Genomic DNA, 19,486 nt, shown 5'->3' with positions numbered 1-19,486 from the left:
ACAATGTACGCAAGTATAAACACCATGGGACCACGCAGCCATCATACCGCTCAGGAAGGAGACACGTTCTGTCTCCTAGAGATGAACGTACTTTGGTGCAAAAAGTGCAAATCAATCCCAGGACAACAGCAAAGGACCATGTGAAGATGCTTGAGGAAACAGGTACAAAAGCATCTATATCCACAGTAAAACGAGTCCTATATCGACATAACCTGAAAGGCCGCTCAGCAAGGAAGAAGCCACTGATCCAAAACCGCCATAAAAAAGCCAGACTACGGTTTGCAACTGCACATGGGGACAAAGATAGTACTTTTTGGAGAAATGTCCTCTGGTCTGATGAAACAAAAATAGAACTGTTTGGCCCTCATGACCATCGTTATGTTTGGAGGGAAAATGGGGAGGCTTGCAAACCGAAGACACCATCCCAACCATGAAGCACGGGGGTGGCAGCATCATGGTGTGGGGGTGCTTTGCTGCAGGAGGTACTGGTGCACTTCACAGACTAGATGGCATCATGAGGGAGGAACATTATGTGGGTATATATATATATATAAAGTAGATATCCGAACCGACTTGCCAAAACTATAGTTTGTTAACAAGGAATTTGTGGAGTGGTTGAAAAAACGAGTTTTAATGACTCCAACCTAAGTGTATGTAAACTTCTGACTTCAACTGTATATGGATGAGGAATTGGTATATAAACTATGTTTAATTACACAGGATTGCTTAACACGGTGGGGAACGAAACAGAAAATGGTACAGAGTATTTTGGAGCGAGAAACAGCCATCGAACGAATCCTGGTCTTGGATCGTAAACATAATCACCTCATGGTAGGACAAGACGTCTTGTCATCCATCCAAGCAGCATTGAAACCTGTGGCTGACTTCACTGATGTTCGCTCTGTTGAGAGTTACGTCACCGTCTCGTCAGTGAAGCCTGTGCTCCAGTTACTGACGGGAGATCTGCTGAAGCCCGACCTCACCAAAGACACCGACCTAACATAAAGCCTCCAAAAGATGATGTCCAGTGTCCTCGAGGACATGTACAGCCTACTGACAATAAAATAACTTCTGTCCATGTCTTCTCTCTTCGACCTAAGATACAGAGGTGAAGGGGATGATTTGAATGAGATGAAAGAAGGACTCCTAAAAGAGATGGTGGCGGGGGGGCGGAGGCAGGGGTGGTGGTGCTACTGGGACTGGGGGAGATGATGACTCGAACGATGCCAAGAAAAGGAATTTAGAGAGATCTCCTCCAGAACCGAAGGGCCCAAACCACTGCCTATGTAGCCCTCACAGTCTTTGTAGACACCAAACTGACTCGCTACCTACAGGAACAGCCTGACCCAAAGGATAATCCCCTGACCTGGTGGCAAGACAACCAGACTTGCTATCGTTTGATGTGGAAGCTGGCACACAGATACATGAGCCCCGCTTTAGAACGAATGTTCAGCACTGCAGGGAACATTGTTATCCCTGTCCACTCATGCCTCAAGCTGGACAAAGTCAATAAGCTCACCTTACTGGCACAAAAACTGGAGCTGGAGGTAGAAGATGATGCGTAGATTGCATTTTATCCGGCCGTCGCCGTTTGCAATAAAATAAAGATTTTTTTATTCTATATTTAATGATTTTTGTTTTATTATACGCCAGTAGATCTACTGTTACTATGTGCTCTTACCTATTGATGTTGCTGCTGTTAGTAGTAATTTATTGTAGAAGTGCTAGCATATGGCACTTTAGTAGCCTGGACTTTCTTTAATACAATGCACATTTTTATTGCTTTATGTTAAATAAATAAATGGCTCTTAAAAAGATAGTGTGTGTCTGACAATTCATGAATTTTTCAACAGCAAGAGTCCATATGCGGCACATCCATTAGGCTAGTAAACTGAACTCAGTTGCAAAAATTATATAGTTAATTAGCCTACTCCTGTCTATACAGAAATACATAAAATCATTCAAAATAGGCAACTACACCAGAAAGCAAGATTTGGAGGATCAGAGGATCATTAGCTTATTTAAAAAAAACATGAGCTGTGGATTGTTTTTAAGGTCCAATGCAGCTGTTTTTATCTCAAAATGAAATCATTTTGGGGTAACAACGACAGTGCCTTCAGAAAGTATTCATACCCTTGACTTATTCCACATGTTGTTGTGTTACAGTATATACATATTTTTCTCTCACCCATCTACATACAATACACCATAATGACAAAGTGAAAACTTGCTTTTAGACATTTTTATAAATGTATTAAAAATGAAATACAGAAACCTAATTTGGATAAATATTCACACCCCTGAGTCAATACATGTTAGAATCATCTTTGGCAGTGATTACAGCTGTGAGTCTTTCTGGGTACGTCTCTAAGAGCTTTGTGCACAAGGATTATATTTGCACATTATTCTTTAAAACATTTGTCAAGCTCTGTCAAGTTGGTTGTTGATCGTTACTAGATAGCCATTTTCAATTCTTGCCATATATTTTCAAGCCTATTTAAGTCAAAACTGTAACTAGGCCACCCAGGACATTCAATGTTGTCTTGGCAAGCAGGTCCAGTGTATACTTGGCCTTGTGTTCTAGGTTATTGTCCTGCTGAAAGGTGAATTTGTGTCTGTTGCAAAGAGGAGTGAACCAGGTTTTCCTCTAGGACTTTGCCTGTGTTTAGCTATTTTCCGTTTATTTTTATCCCCCCAAAAAACCCTCCCTAGTCCTTGCCGATGACAAGCATGCTGTACCGATAACATGATGCAGCCAACACCATGCTTGAAAAAATGAAGAGTGGTACTCAGTGATGTGTTTGCTCAAAACAAAGATTTGTACAGTGAGGGAAAAAAATATTTGATCCCCTGCTGATTTTGTACGTTTGCCCACTGACAAAGAAATGATCAGTCTATAATTTTAATGGTAGGTTTATTTGAACAAAAACTAATGTCAAAAATGTTATAAAATGATTTGCATTTTAATGAGGGAAATAAGTATTTGACCCCTCTGCAAAACATGACTTAGTACTTGGTGGCAAAACCCTTGTTGGCAATCACAGAGGTCAGACGTTTCTTGTAGTTGGCCACCAGGTTTGCACACATCTCAGGAGGGATTTTGTCCCACTCCTCTTTGCAGATCTTCTCCAAGTCATTAAGGTTCGAGGCTGATGTTTGGCAACTCGAACCTTCAGCTCCCTCCACAGATTTTCTATGGGATTAAGGTCTGGAGACTGGCTAGGCCACTCCAGGACCTTAATGTGCTTCTTCTTGAGACACTCCTTTGTTGCCTTGGCCGTGTGTTTCGGGTCATTGTCATGCTGGAATACCCATCTACGACCCATTTTCAATGCCCTGGCAGAGGGAAGGAGGTTCTCACCCAAGATTTGACGGTACATGGCCCCGTCTATCGTCCCTTTGATGCGGTGAAGTTGTCCTGTCCCCTTAGCAGAAAAGCATAATGTTTCCACCTCCATGTTTGACGGTGGGGATGGTAGTCTTGGGGTCATAGGCAGCATTCCTCCTCCTCCAAACACGGCGAGTTGAGTTGATGCCAAAGAGCTCCATTTTGGTCTCATCTGACCACAACACTTTCACCCAGTTGTCCTCTGAATCATTCAGATGTTCATTGGCAAACTTCAGACAGGCATGTATATGTGCTTTCTTGAGCAGGGGGACCTTGCGGGTGCTGCAGGATTTCAGTCCTTCACAGCGTAGTGTGTTACCAATTGTTTTCTTGGTGACTATGGTCCCAGCTGCCTTGAGATCATTGACAAGATCCTCACGTGTAGTTCTGGGCTGATTCCTCACCGTTCTCATGATCATTGCATCTCCACGAGGTGAGATCTTGCATGGAGCCCCAGGCCGAGGGAGATTGACAGTTCTTTTGTGTTTCTTCCATTTGCGAATAATCGCACCAACTGTTGTCATCTTCTCACCAAACTGCTTGGCGATGGTCTTGTAGCCCATTCCAGCCTTGTGTAGGTCTACAATCTTGTCCCTGACATCCTTGGAGAGCTCTTTGGTCTTGGCCATGGTGGAGAGTTTGGAATCTGATTGATTGATTGCTTCTGTGGACAGGTGTCGTTTATACAGGTAACAAACTGAGATTAGGAGCACTCCCTTTAAGAGTGTTCTCCTAATCTCAGCTCGTTACCTGTATAAAAGACACCTGGGAGCCAGAAATCTTTCTGATTGAGAGGGGGTCAAATACTTATTTCCCCCATTAAAATACAAATCAATTTATAACATTTTTGACATGCGCTTTTCTGGATTCTTTTGTTGTTATTCTGTCTCTCACAACCTACCATTAAAATTATAGCCTGATCATTTCTTTGTCAGTGGGCAAACGTACAAAATCAGCAGGGGATCAAATACTTTTTTCTCCCTCACTGTATTCAGAACATAAAGTTTATTTCTTAGCCCAACATTTTTTTTCAGTTTTACTTTAGTGTATGTTTTGAATATATATATATTCTGTACAGCCTTCCTTCTTTTCACTCTGTCATTTAGGTTAGTATTGTGGAGTAACTACAATGTTGCTGATCCATCCTCATATCACAGCCATTAAACTAACTGTTTTAAAGTCACCATTGGCCTCATGGTGAAATCCTAAAGAGTTTTCCTTCCTCTCTGGAAACGTAGTTAGGAAGGACGCCTGTATCTTTGTAGTAACTGGGTGTATTGATACACCATCCAAAGTGTAATTAATAACTTCACCGTTCTCAAAGGGATATTCAATGTCCGTTTTTTTATTATTCTTTTTTACACATCTACCAATAGGTGCCCCTCTTTGCGAGGCATTGGAAAAGCTCCTTGGTCTTTGTGGTTGAATCTGTGTTTGAAATGCACTGCTCGAGAAATGTACTGCTCGACTGAGGGACCTTACAGATAATTGTATATGTGTGGTACAGCGATGAGGCAGTCATTAAAAAAATCATGTTAGACTCATTATTGCACACAGAGTGAGTTCATGCAACTTATGTTACTTGTTAATCAAATGTTTACTCCTCAATGTATTTAGTCTTGCCATAACAAAGGGGTTGAATACTTATTGACTCAAGACATTTCAGCTTTCATTTAATAAACAAAATAATACAGTTTGACATTATGGGGTATTGTGTGTAGGCCAGTGACACAACATTTTAATTTAATACATTTTAAATTCAGGCTGTAACAACAAAATGTGGAAAAAGTCAAGGTGTATGAATACTTTCTGGAGGCACTAAGCACCTTGCTGTGGCTGTTTTCAATTAAAATGAAGAAACAAAAATAGCTTCTTAGCGAAGAGCAATTTCTCAAGCAAAAACATCGTTAGAACTGTCTGAAAATGAAAAAAATATCTGTTATTGGCAAAGGTTTGGAACTCATTTACCACCTAATGATGTCACCAGGCAGGCCAAAACTCCATCCCACCAAAACAGGCAGAAATTTCAGGCAGTCTTTTCAAACAGCTCTTACACTAAAAGGCCCTCGTCATAATTTTCACAAGTTCACAGTATTATTCCAACCTCCAGTATTATTCCAACCTTGCGTGGAAATGTATATATAAAACATAGAAACGTAGTTTTTGACTGCACTGGGCCTGTCGGATAGGTGCACAATTTGGGCAGTGAGCACAGCAAATAGATGATTGTTTTGTTGTGAAAGAGGCATTTCAAAATACAATCACAGGAAAACATAGTTTAGAAAGCAAATGGCTATTGCTGTAAAGAGAAGACAATGAAAAGACTATCTTTTAGTTGTCAAAATCAAAAAACGGTACCCTATCTTATTGGCACCAGTGGAGCATCGGCCATATCCTGACTGAGTGTGCATATTCAATGTCTTTATTATTGGGTCAATGCCACTTGAAAGTCATATTAAAAAAGATTCTGCTAATCTCTCCATTCATATAAAGTGTAGTAAAATTCAATGCAATGTGTTGATAAAAGGCCACATTTTTCCCTTGCAAAAAAGGAAAAGAAATGTATATGATATAGCCTAGCCTACTCCATTACTTGCTGCATTGAAGTCCTTTTGCTAACAGTGATTAAATTATAGTATTCGCCTAAATTATCCAATTTCTCATCACATTCGGGATAGCAGTATTTTACATAAGTCTGCAAATGTGATGATGCATGCAATGCCATGACTGTCCCAACCCGAATGTTACTATCCTTGTCAGATTTCAGATTGAGGGACTTAACTGCCTTGTTAGTAAAAGTATATATCATTTTAGTTGAATATATCATTTTTTCTGTGCTTACCTTGTAAAAGTAGATGCCGACCTTGCCGTCGACTGTTTATAACAACTTCTTTCCTCATTCTGTTCAAAAAGACCTTGCAACGGAAAACGACTGAATCTACAGTTTCATCATCTGTGACAAGAAAATGGAAAAGGAATGTCTCAATTTTGGTTTGTTTGCTTTTGTTATTTTATGTTGGACCCAAGAGATGACCAAATTTTGGATATTACTTGTTAATCCACAGTACAGTTTGTTGTAATATGGTCATTTTGGTTCACTTTGGTTAACGAATGTAATGTACTTGTTATGTTATTGAAAGGGTTTCATTCTAACAAAAGGTATTTCGAAAAAAAAAATACATATTTAAATTTAGGGTAACTGGAATTGATTAGGGAAGTTAGGGGACAGTTTAAATAGAAATTAAGCTTTGTTTGTCATTAACTTGATGAAAAGCTAGCCAATATTCTAACAAGTTTCACTTGAGGTTAATTTGACTGCATAATGTATTAGTTCTGTATCCCATAAGATATCTCACAACAGTTTACAATGGAGCAAAGATGTCTGCTGTGCCATCCTGACAGTAGGCATTTGCATGACAGTTTCCAAAATGGTTCAATGGCAAGAAAATACGACTAGATTACCATTTAGCATCCTAGAATTTAAAAAGTGATAAAAGAAGCAGGCAACATTTTAAACTCCCTCTCACCATTCCAAAACAAGATCTGCCACTGAAGCAAAGAGGCCTGGGAGAATCATGGGGATGAGTGCGCGCTGCAGCTTGGCAGTCTAGCCTGATAACGAGGCGATTACCAAATTAGTCCAGCAATGCTGCTTTATTTCAGGCCCTATTACACGGCCCATCAAGTATCCCTAAACAAGTGCCTGGCTGCACATCTCCTCAACACAGATCTAAAATGCCTCTGCCTCGTAAGTTGAGGGAAACACCTACACAACACTGATGAGGACAGAGACAACCAATGACATGTGACCGTGATGGAAGTCTGATGAGAAAAATATGCCTGTCTTTATTCAATCAATAGCAATAAAATTGCACTCTGTAGTTTCAATTTCCAGTCAATGAATAAGAGAAACCAGTATTAGGTGTATTTCATGCTCTTTTTTGTCTCAACATCCATTGTGTATGTAGTTCATCCCGCTACCACAAGGGGAAGTACAGCAACGGAGTGCGCTTTAGAGCACCCCCCTCTTAAAGCCCACCTCTGTATTATGATTCCAGACCTTTCTTCAGATTAAGTACATCTGCCAGAGTGAATCAGCAGGCCTAATATGTCTCTTAGATAAAGGATGAACAAGGTTCCTCATAAACTAACAGAATCCACAATAAGCCTGTCGACCTTGTCCTGTCCTATCAAACCTTTACAATCTCCTCTCAGCCCATAACAACAACTGTCCCGGAAATCAGACCAGCCAATTAATATCATGTTCACTAAGACATACGACTCTGCCGCATACAAACTGTGGCAAAGTGACAAGCCATTTCTTTGTGTTTTCACGGCTAACAAAGAGGACGAGGTATTGAGCGGAGATCTTGTGTAGAATAGATAATTGCCTGTCAGGATGATCCAGTGTAGAGTAAGTGTCTCTGTTCTGTTCATAGTTCAGTGTTAATAAAGGCAAATCTAATCAGCAAGAAAGGGAAATATCCCAGAATCCTCCAGTGGGTCATTAGCCCCTGTGTGTTCTAGCTGAGTAGTAATAAGATGTTATCGAAGGCATCTTAGTCACAACAAGTAATCTCTACAAGCCTTCAACAACAAGCACCATTATAGTGACCATGTCAACCCCAACAAGGTAGTGTGTAAACGACAACATGGTGCCTCTGAGCCGTTGACTCGATTTGTGTTCTTTGTGACAATCAGGTCAGGTTCAATGGGACGAACCTTGTTCATTGTTACATTGACTGATGGAATGTTCTTGTTATCTGGGAAGGTACAAGTCCAGTGTAGCTAAATTGATTTTACTACAGTACAGTCCTGTGCAATACAATACTGTAGTTGCACTAAAGGGTTGAGCTATACCTATAGCAAACGTTCTAATATATTACTGCATATGTGTATGAATCTTGACTGTCATCATGTTCCACTAAACTGAAAACTTTGTAGTTGGGTTTCTGTCTTCCCCAGGTAGGTGAGTCAGAAGAGAGGCGTCCCACACAGTTATTGTCCCACACCTGAGCAGCGTCATGATTTTTGTTTTGCACTGGTGTGAGACTTAAACTGGAGGGGACAGTGGTGGCAGCACTTGGGCATCCTCTCCTCCTGTCACTAGGTCTCTGGCTGGGCTGTCAGTCACGCTACTCATTATGGCATGTGAGATGAGAGTTTCATGTAAGAAGACTGAGCAGGAAGGGCAATGTCAGGTCAATTTCTTTCTAAAGCCTGTATCTAATATAACGTGTATTCAATTGATAACAGAGTCGTGGATCGGATAACGATAGTGAAACTAATCTCTTAAGTCAATTACCGGTTGAGCAGGTTGACATTAAAACAATGAATAACCGATGCCAAATACTGGAGCTACTGTTCCATAAGAAACCAATATTGCGAGTGCTTTGTGTAAAGGGTTTGATGTTTACTACACATGTATAGGCCTAGAGTACCAGTCAGAAGTTTGGACACACCTACTCATTCCAGGGTTTTTCTTTATTTTGACTCTTTTCTACATTTTAGAACACTATGAAAAAACACATACGGAATCATTTAAGCTTGTTGAGAGAATGCCAAACGTGTGCAAAGCTGTCATCAAGGCAAAGGGTGGCTACTTTGAAGAATCAAATAAAATATATTTTGATTTGTTTAACACTTTTTTGGTTACTACATGATTCCATATGTGTTATTTCATAGTTTTGATGTCTTCACTATTATTTTACAATGTAGAAAATAGTAAAAATAAAGAAAAACCCTGGAATGAGTAGTGGTGTCCAAACTTTTGACTGGTACTGTATGTGTTGTTGCATAAGGGTGAAACATTCACTGAGTATACCAAACATTAGGAACACCTTCCTAATACTGTGTTGCAAGCCGACCCCCCTCCCTTTCCTTTTGCCCTCAGAACCACCTTAATTCGTCGGGGAATCGACTTGACAAGTGTCAAAAGCATTCCACAGGGCTGATGGCCCATGTTGACTCCAATGCTTCCCACAGTGCCAAGTTGGCTGGATGTCTTTTGGGTGGTGGACCATTCTTGATACACATGGGAAACTGTTGAGCGTGAAAAACCCAGCAGCCTTGCAGTTCTTGACACAAACCGGTGTGCCTGGCACCTACTATCTTCACCTGTACAAAGGCACTTACATTTTTTGTCTTGCCCATTCACCCTTAGGAATGGCACACCTACACCATCCATGTCTCAAGGCTTAAAAATCCTTTATCCCGTCTCCTCCCCCTTTATCTACACTGATACACAAGTGTATATAACAATAAGGGATCATAGCATTCACCTGGGTTCACCTCCTACGTCTATGTTATGGAACGAGCATAACATAATGTTTTGTATACTCAGTGTATATATTCATTTTATACAACGGGTGGGTCTAATCCTGAATGCTGATTGGTTAAAAGCGCAATCCAGCCGGTGTCTGGTCCACAAGTTACCACCGGATAAATCTATGATGTTAAAATGCCTATTTACTCTGTTCCATCTGACTGCGCAATCCGCTGTCTCATCAGCCCAGGCAGGGAAGTTATAAACTTGATCTCCACTATAAAAAGCATCTAGAAATTATCTCACATTTCTTTTAGACTAACATTTAGTTTTCAACAGCGGAGATTTGTATAAACCTTGCTGTCTGTCTCTCTGACATTTGCAACATTATTTCAATATTCAAATTCGATCTCCAACTGTCCCCTAGTAATGAACTTGTAGGGGTGGGGAGTCGGGACGAGAGAGAGAGAGAGAGGCAGGCAGTTTCTCTCAGCCCGTCGAAATCATTAATCAGTTTTATGGCTATATACGAAGAAATGTCAATTGAAAAAATGTAAAACGAAACGAAGTGCAGCTAGTTTGCAGTCTTAACAGCTTCAGTGTTTGATGTGATTGTGTTAGCTGTGTTGTTGGCTAGCTCCTCTGAACAACAGTGTCCTAACGAGAGAGCACATTTTCTATGCCAGGCAAAATTGTGCCTCATTAGCTCATTGTTATGGATGTATACAAATAAATGTCAATAGAAAACAGCTTAAACAAATGCCGTTACTGTTGTTATTCTTTCTGCACTGTTTTACGTGACTGTAGGTTAGCCATCGTTTGCTAGCTAGCAAGAAAGGGATAAGAATGTTGCCAGCCAATATGGCAACGGTACCAGTAGAACGAACGACCAGCCAGTTTGGGTAGCAACCCTAGATTTGTTTCGGGACAATATCTTGTGGAAGGATGAAATAGTATGAATAAATTCATCAAATTAACGTTTTTAATGAAAATATGTCAATCATTATTTGAGTATGTTGGTAACCCGAAGTATAAAAGTGATAATGCCCTCGAAGCTGGTGTTTGGAGGATATATTAGCACAGTTTGGGAAGAGACCATGGAGCTAGAGACCACTGGGGAGAGACATGTAGCTAGAGACCTCTGGGGAGAGACCATGGAGCTAGAGACCTCTGGGGAGAGACATGGAGCTAGAGACCACTGGGGAGAGACCATGGAGCTAGAGACCACTGGGGAGAGACCATGGAGCTAGAGACCTCTGGGGAGAGACCATGGAGCTAGAGACCTCTGGAGAGAGACCATGGAGCTAGAGACCTCTGGGGAGAGACCATGGAGCTAGAGACCTCTGGGGAGAGTCCATGGAGCTAGAGACCTCTGGGGAGAGACCATGGAGCTAGAGACCTCTGGGGAGAGACCATGGAGCTAGAGACCTCTGGGGAGAGACATGGAGCTAGAGACCTCTGGGGAGAGACATGGAGCTAGAGGCCACCGGAGAGACATGGAGCTAGAGACCTCTGGGGAGAGACATGGAGCTAGAGACCACTGGGGAGAGACATGGAGCTAGAGACCACCGGAGAGAGACCACGGAGGTAGAGCCCACGGAGGTAGAGGCCACGGAGCAAGAGACCACGGAGGTAGAGGCCACGGAGCAAGAGACCATTGGGCAGAGGCCACGGAGCTAGAGGCCACGGTGCTGGAGGCCACGGAGCTGGAGGCCACAGAGCTGGAGGCCACAGAGCTGGAGGCCACAGAGCTGGAGGCCACAGAGCTAGAGGCCACAGAGCTAGAGGCCACAGAGCTAGAGGCCACGGGTTCGGAGGATCAGGATGTGTTACCATTAATACCACCATGAATAATAAAATAACCTCAGTGTTGTTGAAAGATGAGGCTAGAGGGTAAACAGATCAATAGCTGATTAAGAAGAAGAGCAGGGTCTTACACAACTCCTTGGAACACAGAGGAAACGTTCCATCTCTACCAGTACCTTCTGCCTTTAACTCTAACATGCTACACCCCAGAAATGACTACATATGGCTTGTGTAGGTTGCCAAATCATAAGGGAATTGGTTGCATTGTTAACTTAGGAATGTGAAGTATGTTTTTTAACAAGCTTGTGTTTATGTTTAGTAATTAGAGGATGTGGGAGTGTGTTTTTATTCCTTGGGACAAAAGGTTAGTTCTCAGTGGACTGGCTTTTCCATCGTCTCAGGATATATGATCCTCAAAATGAATATTCTGCAAAGCCAATGGGAATAATTACTCAGTGTCGTTATATAAATCAGAACTGAACATTCTCTACATACAGAATGAAATACTTTCCAGTAGGATGCCTTAAAATGCAAGTTTTCCTTTTTAGAAGTCGAAAAACCAGTCCACAAACCTTTGAGTGAGAACACTAGCTCTGACACTTTCATACAGATAGCGAAAGCGAGAGAGAGCACGAGAGAGAGATGGTGTGTCTTGTCACTGTATGTCTCTTACCTCCCAGCAGTTTGGGCTGACAGTTGACAAACTCTGGCTTGCTCTGAGAGCTGTAGCGCTGGCAGGTGTGGTGGAGGATCTGGATAAAGGTGCACTTCTCGCCGGCCGAACCAGCCACCCACTGGTCAAAGGCATTGTCGAACGCCAAGTCAAACTCCGGACAGTCCTTGGAAAAAGAGACAGAATGATAGAAACAAAGAGAGATAGAAAAAGACTGCACGCATGAACCAGTCTCTAGGGGGTGATTTGGAATTTGTCCTGCTGAAACAGTCAGGTCATGTGGTCAGGAAAAATGAATCCCTGGAGATAGAAGTTCAGTGTACTGTAAACTCACTCTGTTGGGGTCACAGCCGTTGACCTGTCTCAGCTGGTCGATGGTCCACATTGACCTCTTACTGAAGGACAAGGAGCCCTGGAACTGCTTCACCTTGGTGATGGACACATGGGACGGCTTCTTATTCGTCACTGTGGATAGAAAATAATGTAATATTTAGGATAAAAGTAATATTTAATGGAGAAAGTAGGCTGTTGATGGAATAAAGTTAGATACCAAATGTTCCTAAAAAGGTGCCGTTTTGGACAGATTGAGTGACAAGTTTAGTCCATAGCAGCTGTGTTCAGGAATACAGACTATAGTTCCTTAACAATAGCCATTGGCTGCTTGTGCCAAAAACAGCATAGGCTTATCAGGAAAAGTAATAGAATATAACAACAAGCACTTTTTTTCCTGAGAGAAAGCCCTGCCTAATGTGGACTGGGCATTCTTGTGGCCGGGCCTTTGACATTATCATAGGTTACCCAGTCAAAATATGTCCTCTTATCTTTAATTTACTTCCAATGGGAGCTATCCTCTTTAACCCAACCACACAGTGTCTGACAGTATGATAAGCTGCAGTGTAACTCCAAGAAAATAAAAAGCTGACCTAATTGGTCTTGTCAGCGTCTGCGGTTATAGATTGATGACACCTTTTACACTTCGCCAGATGAAATTTGCACCAAAAAAAAGCTAAATAATTTTTCTTGATAAAGTGATATATTGCTTCCAGTCCGATGTCGACTAAATTAAAGTGGATATCAAAAATGCCTAAAACCTTGTGGTAGATAATCTTCTCTTAAAGGACTATCTAGAGAAAGAGGGAAAGTATAAATCAACTCAGATGTGGTTGAGCCAAAGAGGAACTCACTCATGGTATGGGCCTGGGCCAACTATCCCGTATCCATATCCTGCCCTGGGACACCACCACAATGTCCTGGGCTATTCCCCTCACCCCCCTACATTCCAGATGTGACTCTTTCCAGGGATCAAAGCTCTGTGTTTACAGATCATCCTGCTCAGAGTTCCGTCATGTGTCCGGACCACTGCATGCGTGCATAGCTGGATCCAAGCGGCCAGATATCTTACGGAAGGGCCAACGTGCTTCTTTGTTGTTTTTGCAAGCCCAAGCACCAGGCAAAAACCAGAGCAAAAACCAGAGCAAAAACCAAGCCATGAGGTTGAAGGAATTGTCCGTAGAGGTCTGAGACATGATTGTGTCGAGGCACAGATCTGGGGAAGGGTACCAAAACATTTCTGCATCACTGAAAGTCCCCAAGAACACAGGGGCTCCATCATTCTTAAATAGTTTGGAACCACCAAGACTCTTCCTAGAGCTGGCCGCCCTGCCAAACTGAGCAATGGGGGAGAGGGGCCTTGGTCAGGAAGGTGACCAAGAACCCGATTGTCACTCTGACAGAGCTCCAGAGTTCCTCTGTGGAGATGGGAGAACCTTCCAGAAGGACAACCATCTCTGCAGCACTCCACCTATCAGGCCTTTATGGTAGAGTGGACAGACCTCCTCAGTAAAGGCACATGACAGCCCGCTTGGAGTTCTTTTTATATATATATATATATATATATATATATATATATATATTATTTTTTTTTTCTTTTTTTTTTCTTCATTATTACTGAATATTAAAACATACAATCTACTTGCAATGAAGCTGCTCAACATCTACATCCCATTCAGTTATCTAACAAACTCTCACCAAGAGTGACCCACAGAAGCAACCAAATTGACAGATCTCACACAAGGTCAAAAACAGGGATCCAAACCAGCGACCTATCTGCCACCGGCCCAAGCTCCCAACCACCAGGCCACCAGCCCTCCTGACTCTTTGGCACTGATGCCCCAAAACAAAATTAAAAGTGTGAGCTGCTTGCTGATCAGAGGACAATCTCAAACTGTACACAGAAATGAAGAGGAATAAATAAATGGAGCTGAAAGTAAAGTAAGCGCTCTAAAAGACAAGGTACTGGAGTTAAGCTGAAATGGCAGACTTACACTACATGGCCAAAGGTATGTGGACATCTGCTCGTCAAACATCTCATTCCAAAATAATGGGCATTAATATGGAGTTGGTCCCCCCTTTGCTGCAATAACAGCCTCCACTCTTCTGAGAAGGCTTTCCACTAAATGTTGGAACATTGCTGAGGGGACTTTATTCCATTCAGTCACAAAAGCATTAGTGAAGTCGGGCAATGATGTTGGGCGATTAGGTCAATCCAATTCATCCCAAAGGTGTTCGATGGAGTTGAGGTCAGGGCTCTGTGCTGGCCAGTTAAGTTCTTCTGATCTTAACAAAGCATTTCTGTATGGACCTCGCTTTGTGCACAGGGGAATTGTCATGCTGAAACGGGAAAGAGCCTTCTCCAAACTGTTGCCACAAAGTTGGAAGCACAGAATCGTCTGGGATGTCGTTGTATGCTGTAGCGTTAATATTTCCCTTCACTGGAACTAAGGGGCCTAGCCCGAACCATGAAAAGCAGCCCCAGACCATTATTTCTCCTCCACCAAACTTTATAGTTGCCACTGTTCACTGAGGCAGGTAGCGTTCTCCTGGCATCTGCCAAACCAAGATTCGTCTGTTGGACTGCCAGATGGTGAAGCGTGACTCCACTCCAGCCGACTTTGCGCATGGTGATCTCTGGCTTGTGTGCGTCTGCTCGGCCATGAAAACCCATTTCATAAAGCTTCCGACGAACAGTTCTTGTGCTGAAATTGCTTCCAGAGGCGGTTTGGAACTCGGTAGCGAGTGTTGCAACCGAGGACAGACGATTTTTTACACAATAAGCGCTTCATCACTTGGCGGTCCCGTTCTGTGAGCTTGTGTGGTCTACCACTTCAAGCTTAGCCGTTGTTGCTCCTAGACGTTTCCACTTCACAATAACAGCACTTACAGCTGACCGGGGCAGCACTATCAGTGCAGATATTTGACGAACTGACTTGTTAGAATGGTGGCATCCTATGACGGTGCCACATTGAAAGTCACTGAGCTCTTCAGTAAGGCAATTCTACTGCCAATGTTTATCTACGGAGATTGCATGGCTGTGTGCTCGATTTTATACACCTGTCAGCAACGGGTGTGGCTGAAATAGCGAAATCCACTAATTTCATGGGGTGTCCACTTTTGTATATATAGTGCATATTGTGGAAAGAACAGCTGACTGAAGATGGGGCGGTCGGGCATTTGTGCAGTTGAGTCCACTTCTACTGTAACATGAACTCTTAACAACGTGATGAAACGTTGTTTCTCCTTGCTGCAACAAGCAAGGTGTTGTTCCAAAGAGTCTTAGGTTGTCTAAGCAATGTCCGCCTACCTGCAGCAGCAGCACACACAGAAATAATTAATTATATTTCTATGGCAACACATGCAGGCAGGTGCGGAAGAGAAAATGTTCTATTCAAACGGTTATTACGCTGACCATGGTCATTTGGCTGGCTAATTACTATCATCCAAAATTCCCTGACCGCCACAGCTCTTCTCTGTGCATACACATTTGAGTATATATCCCTCCACTACTGCAAACCCAGTCCTTCAGCCAAGCGTGACGACCATGTACAGTTCTCCTGCTTTCTCCTCACTACTTTGACCATTAATAAAGTTTCACCATTACGATGCGATCTGGAGGGATGTAGAGGACAAAGTGTTTATTTTTTTGTATTTTAAAAAAAATATTGAAAACATACAATATACTTGCAGTGAAGCCTCTCAACAACTACATCACATTAGTCATCTAACAGCCTCCCACCCAGAGCGACACACAGAAGCAACCAGGGTCAACGCCCTGCTCAAGGGCACGTTGACAGATGATGCAGTGTTGTTTGATCCAACCTGCAAGCCTTTTCATTTGTAAACGACTTCAGCTTGCTTGTCCCTAAATGAAGCAGCAACAGACAGCAACTCTCCAGTGAAATCAGGTGATGTTTTGGTACCATGCATATTGGATTACCATGGTAACCCTCTCTCTCTCTCCAAAGTGGCACTCTGGAAAGCAGATCTGACTGGGAGACTGAAGGGTCTGATTTCTCAAGAGGGTCTCACCCACCTGGTCCGGCGAATGCTTTTGAAATTCATCGTATAGAGTAGGAGAAAGAGAGTGTGCGAGAGAAAGAGTCAAACAGTGCAAATCAAAAATCCCTTTCATCTTCCAAGCCTGACAAGCACTTTATTTTCCTCGTCTACCTTTGTGCTTCATGGAAAGAGGGTTAACAAATTCAGAGCTACAGAAGTGTGTTCATGCACAAAATGTGGAGTGATTTTGAGTTCTGAAGCGGATCCAAGCATGAGGGGTAATCATGCTGTTTCAGAACCTCCTACAGTGGCGTGTGCATGTAAGGAGAAAATATTGGGTCCAACTCAGTCCCGTGGGCAGTAATGTGTAATCAAAACTGCCCTGTACCATTCAGATGTTTTTTTGCATCTCGATGTGGACTCCTTTAAGTCCATTTCTTCTTTTACTTTACACCAAATTACTGAGGTGAGATACTGTAGGAAGTCCTTCATGATGTAGGTTGTTAACATAAGGACTCTGTAGTGTTATGCAACGGAGTTGTAATATTATCAGTCTTGGTCACACTTGTGGGTGGTCCATCACATTCAACAAACCTTCATTGTCATAGGCTGGATCAGAACTCTCATTATCCATCCATAAGCTAACAATTTGGAATGGCCTACTGTAGATTACCTTGGATCATATTCGTTTTCTAAGGCTCTGTTTATTTAAATTCAAATGTTGTTCCAATGAAATGTTTTCTTAGCTATCCTCATACAATGGGAATTGTAGTGAAGCGGTATTCAAAATCTCAAACCTGCACACTTCTCACATGATTATTTGTGCATCTTGGCAATGTATGTTTTCGCTAGCATTAGTAACGTCACTCCTGTTGCCATCTCAGCAACCACAACAATATTTCCCTTAAGCGTAAGCTAAGTCTGGGAAATTTCCCTCTCGTGTCCCCTGTCTGCGTATGGTAGATGAGTTTCCTTCTGGCCACAGGACTGTACACAGCTAGGAACAATAAGCCCCTGACCCACTGGAGGGAATTAGATCGTGTCATTAGCAAGAGCATGTGAGAAAATAGGAACTCCCACTTGGTGCTTTCTCTCACATTGACTTTGGTTTGACATTTGGCCTTACACATTGAATACCTTTGGCTGTGTCTCCATGATGGTTGAATGGTATTTGGAAGGTTTCTCACTGAAAATGACTGAAAGTCTGCCATTGACATCAATTCATGATTTACATGGAAGTCTGAGTTGCGTGCTGTTCAATTCACTCTGAGTTTCATGATTGTTTGTAAAAACCCTTATCTCAAATATGAATTATCTGGTGGAACACTCGAGTCTCAAGTGAATGAGAACATAATCATGATAACATGAACCACCTTTAGGAGACATTTGTTTTATCACAATGTTTTGTTTAGTTTACTTTGACAATGGAGCCAAGGTCTCTGATGACATGTAATAATGTTAGGAGGGGAGGGGGGGTTTGCAACTTAACCCCCAGGGCATTAATGTAGAGCAGGGTTCACTATATACGAATGACAAAATACCCAGGAGGCCATCTTTGGATTTGAATTGCATGTTAAGCTAAATTCTGCATAGAGTTTGCTTACTTGGCACCAACCCAGGTTCTTGAAGGCTTGTTAACAGAATTAAAAAGTTAACATTCAGAAACACTGTGGTCAAATGATTTTCAAAAAGCTGTATGTCCAAACACAGCTTAAAAGTAGGCTAATGTTTTGAAGACTCAAAAAGCTCTCTTGCTGCCCTTGAATCCATGTCCAAACAGGGGTAAACGAACAATCGAACTGACTGGGTTCTGAGTCAGGGAAGTGGAGCTGTCTTCACCATGCTCTAACTTGTTATTATAATGCTGGAACAGCCCATCTAAAACCGCTCTCTCTAATATATTACACTTGCTCTTTCTTGAATAAATTCCTCCAGTTCATTTGGTTTTTCCTTTAACTTATTCTGTGCCTCTATGGTACAGTTTATATTGCTATCTATCTGTACTGTTAGTTCCTCTATTTGCTTTGTAAATAAGAACTATTTGGACCTAAATGGTTTTTCTTTTAAAGATGAGTATTGAATTGCATGTCCTCTAAAGGAAAATTTGAAAGTGTCCCATACAATAAGGGGATCTGCTGTACCTATGTTATGTAGGAAGAGTGAACAATAAATCATTATTTCTTGGTTAAAAACTAGTTGTCATCCATTAGGCTTTGATTCAATTTACAATATACTGGCCCACATGGAAATTCTGTAAGATTAATGTGTATGCCAATAATTTGATGGTCCGACGGCATTCTGTCCCCTATCAACACTTTTTAAGTGAAAGAAGTCAAGATGACTAGCTTGATTGAGTCTCCACCACATATATCTCACTTGGTCAGTATATTTAAGCATCAATATACAGTACCAGTCAACATTTTGGAAAAATTCACTCATTCAAGGGTTTTTCTTAATTTTTTACAATTTTCTACCTTGTAGAATAATGTAATAGTGAAGACATCAAAACTACGAAATAACATAAGGCAGACAGCTTTGCACACACTTGGCATTCTCTCAACCAGCTTTATGAGGTAGTCACCTGGAATGCATTTTAATTAACAGGTGTGCCTTGTTAAAAGTTCATATGTGGAATTTCTTTCCTTCTTAATGCATTTGAGCCAATCAGTTGTGTAGTGACATCAAGCGCTATGATGAAACTGGCTCTCATGAGGACCGCCACAGGAAAGGAAGACCCAGAGTTACCTCTGCTGCAGAGGATAAGTTCATTAGAGCCTTACCAGCCTCAGAAATTGCAGCCCAAATAAATGCTTCAAAGAGTTCAAGTAACAGACACATCTCAACATCAACTGTTCAGAGGAGACTGCGTGAATCAGGCCTTCATGGTTGAATAACTGCAAAGAAACCACTATTAAAGGACACCAATAAGACGAAGAGACTTGCTTGGGCCAAGAAACACGAGCAATGGACATTAGACCGGTGGAAATCTCTCCTTTGGTTTGATGAGTCCAATTTTTAG

At 42.0% G+C, this 19,486-nt stretch overlaps 1 protein-coding gene across 2 annotated transcripts in view; it reads right to left on the bottom strand.

Annotated features, from left to right (window-relative positions):
• The window catches only part of LOC106611118 (syntaxin-binding protein 6), a 143,642-nt gene that overhangs the window by 15,745 nt on the left and 108,411 nt on the right, over nt 1–19,486 (bottom strand). For both annotated transcript variants that reach the window (XM_014210986.3, XM_082955702.1), the window contains exons 3-4: nt 12,467–12,597; nt 12,133–12,298 (exon numbers count right to left, since the gene is read on the bottom strand). In XM_014210986.3, the coding sequence (XP_014066461.1) occupies nt 12,133–12,298; nt 12,467–12,597 (297 nt within the window). The remainder of the gene's footprint in view (nt 1–12,132; nt 12,299–12,466; nt 12,598–19,486) is intronic.

This window comes from Salmo salar, chromosome 09 (genome assembly GCF_965601325.2).
Source record: "Salmo salar chromosome 09, fSalSal1, whole genome shotgun sequence".
In the NCBI taxonomy this organism is placed as follows: domain Eukaryota; kingdom Metazoa; phylum Chordata; class Actinopteri; order Salmoniformes; family Salmonidae; genus Salmo; species Salmo salar.
This window is presented reverse-complemented; position numbering and strand designations above follow the sequence as displayed.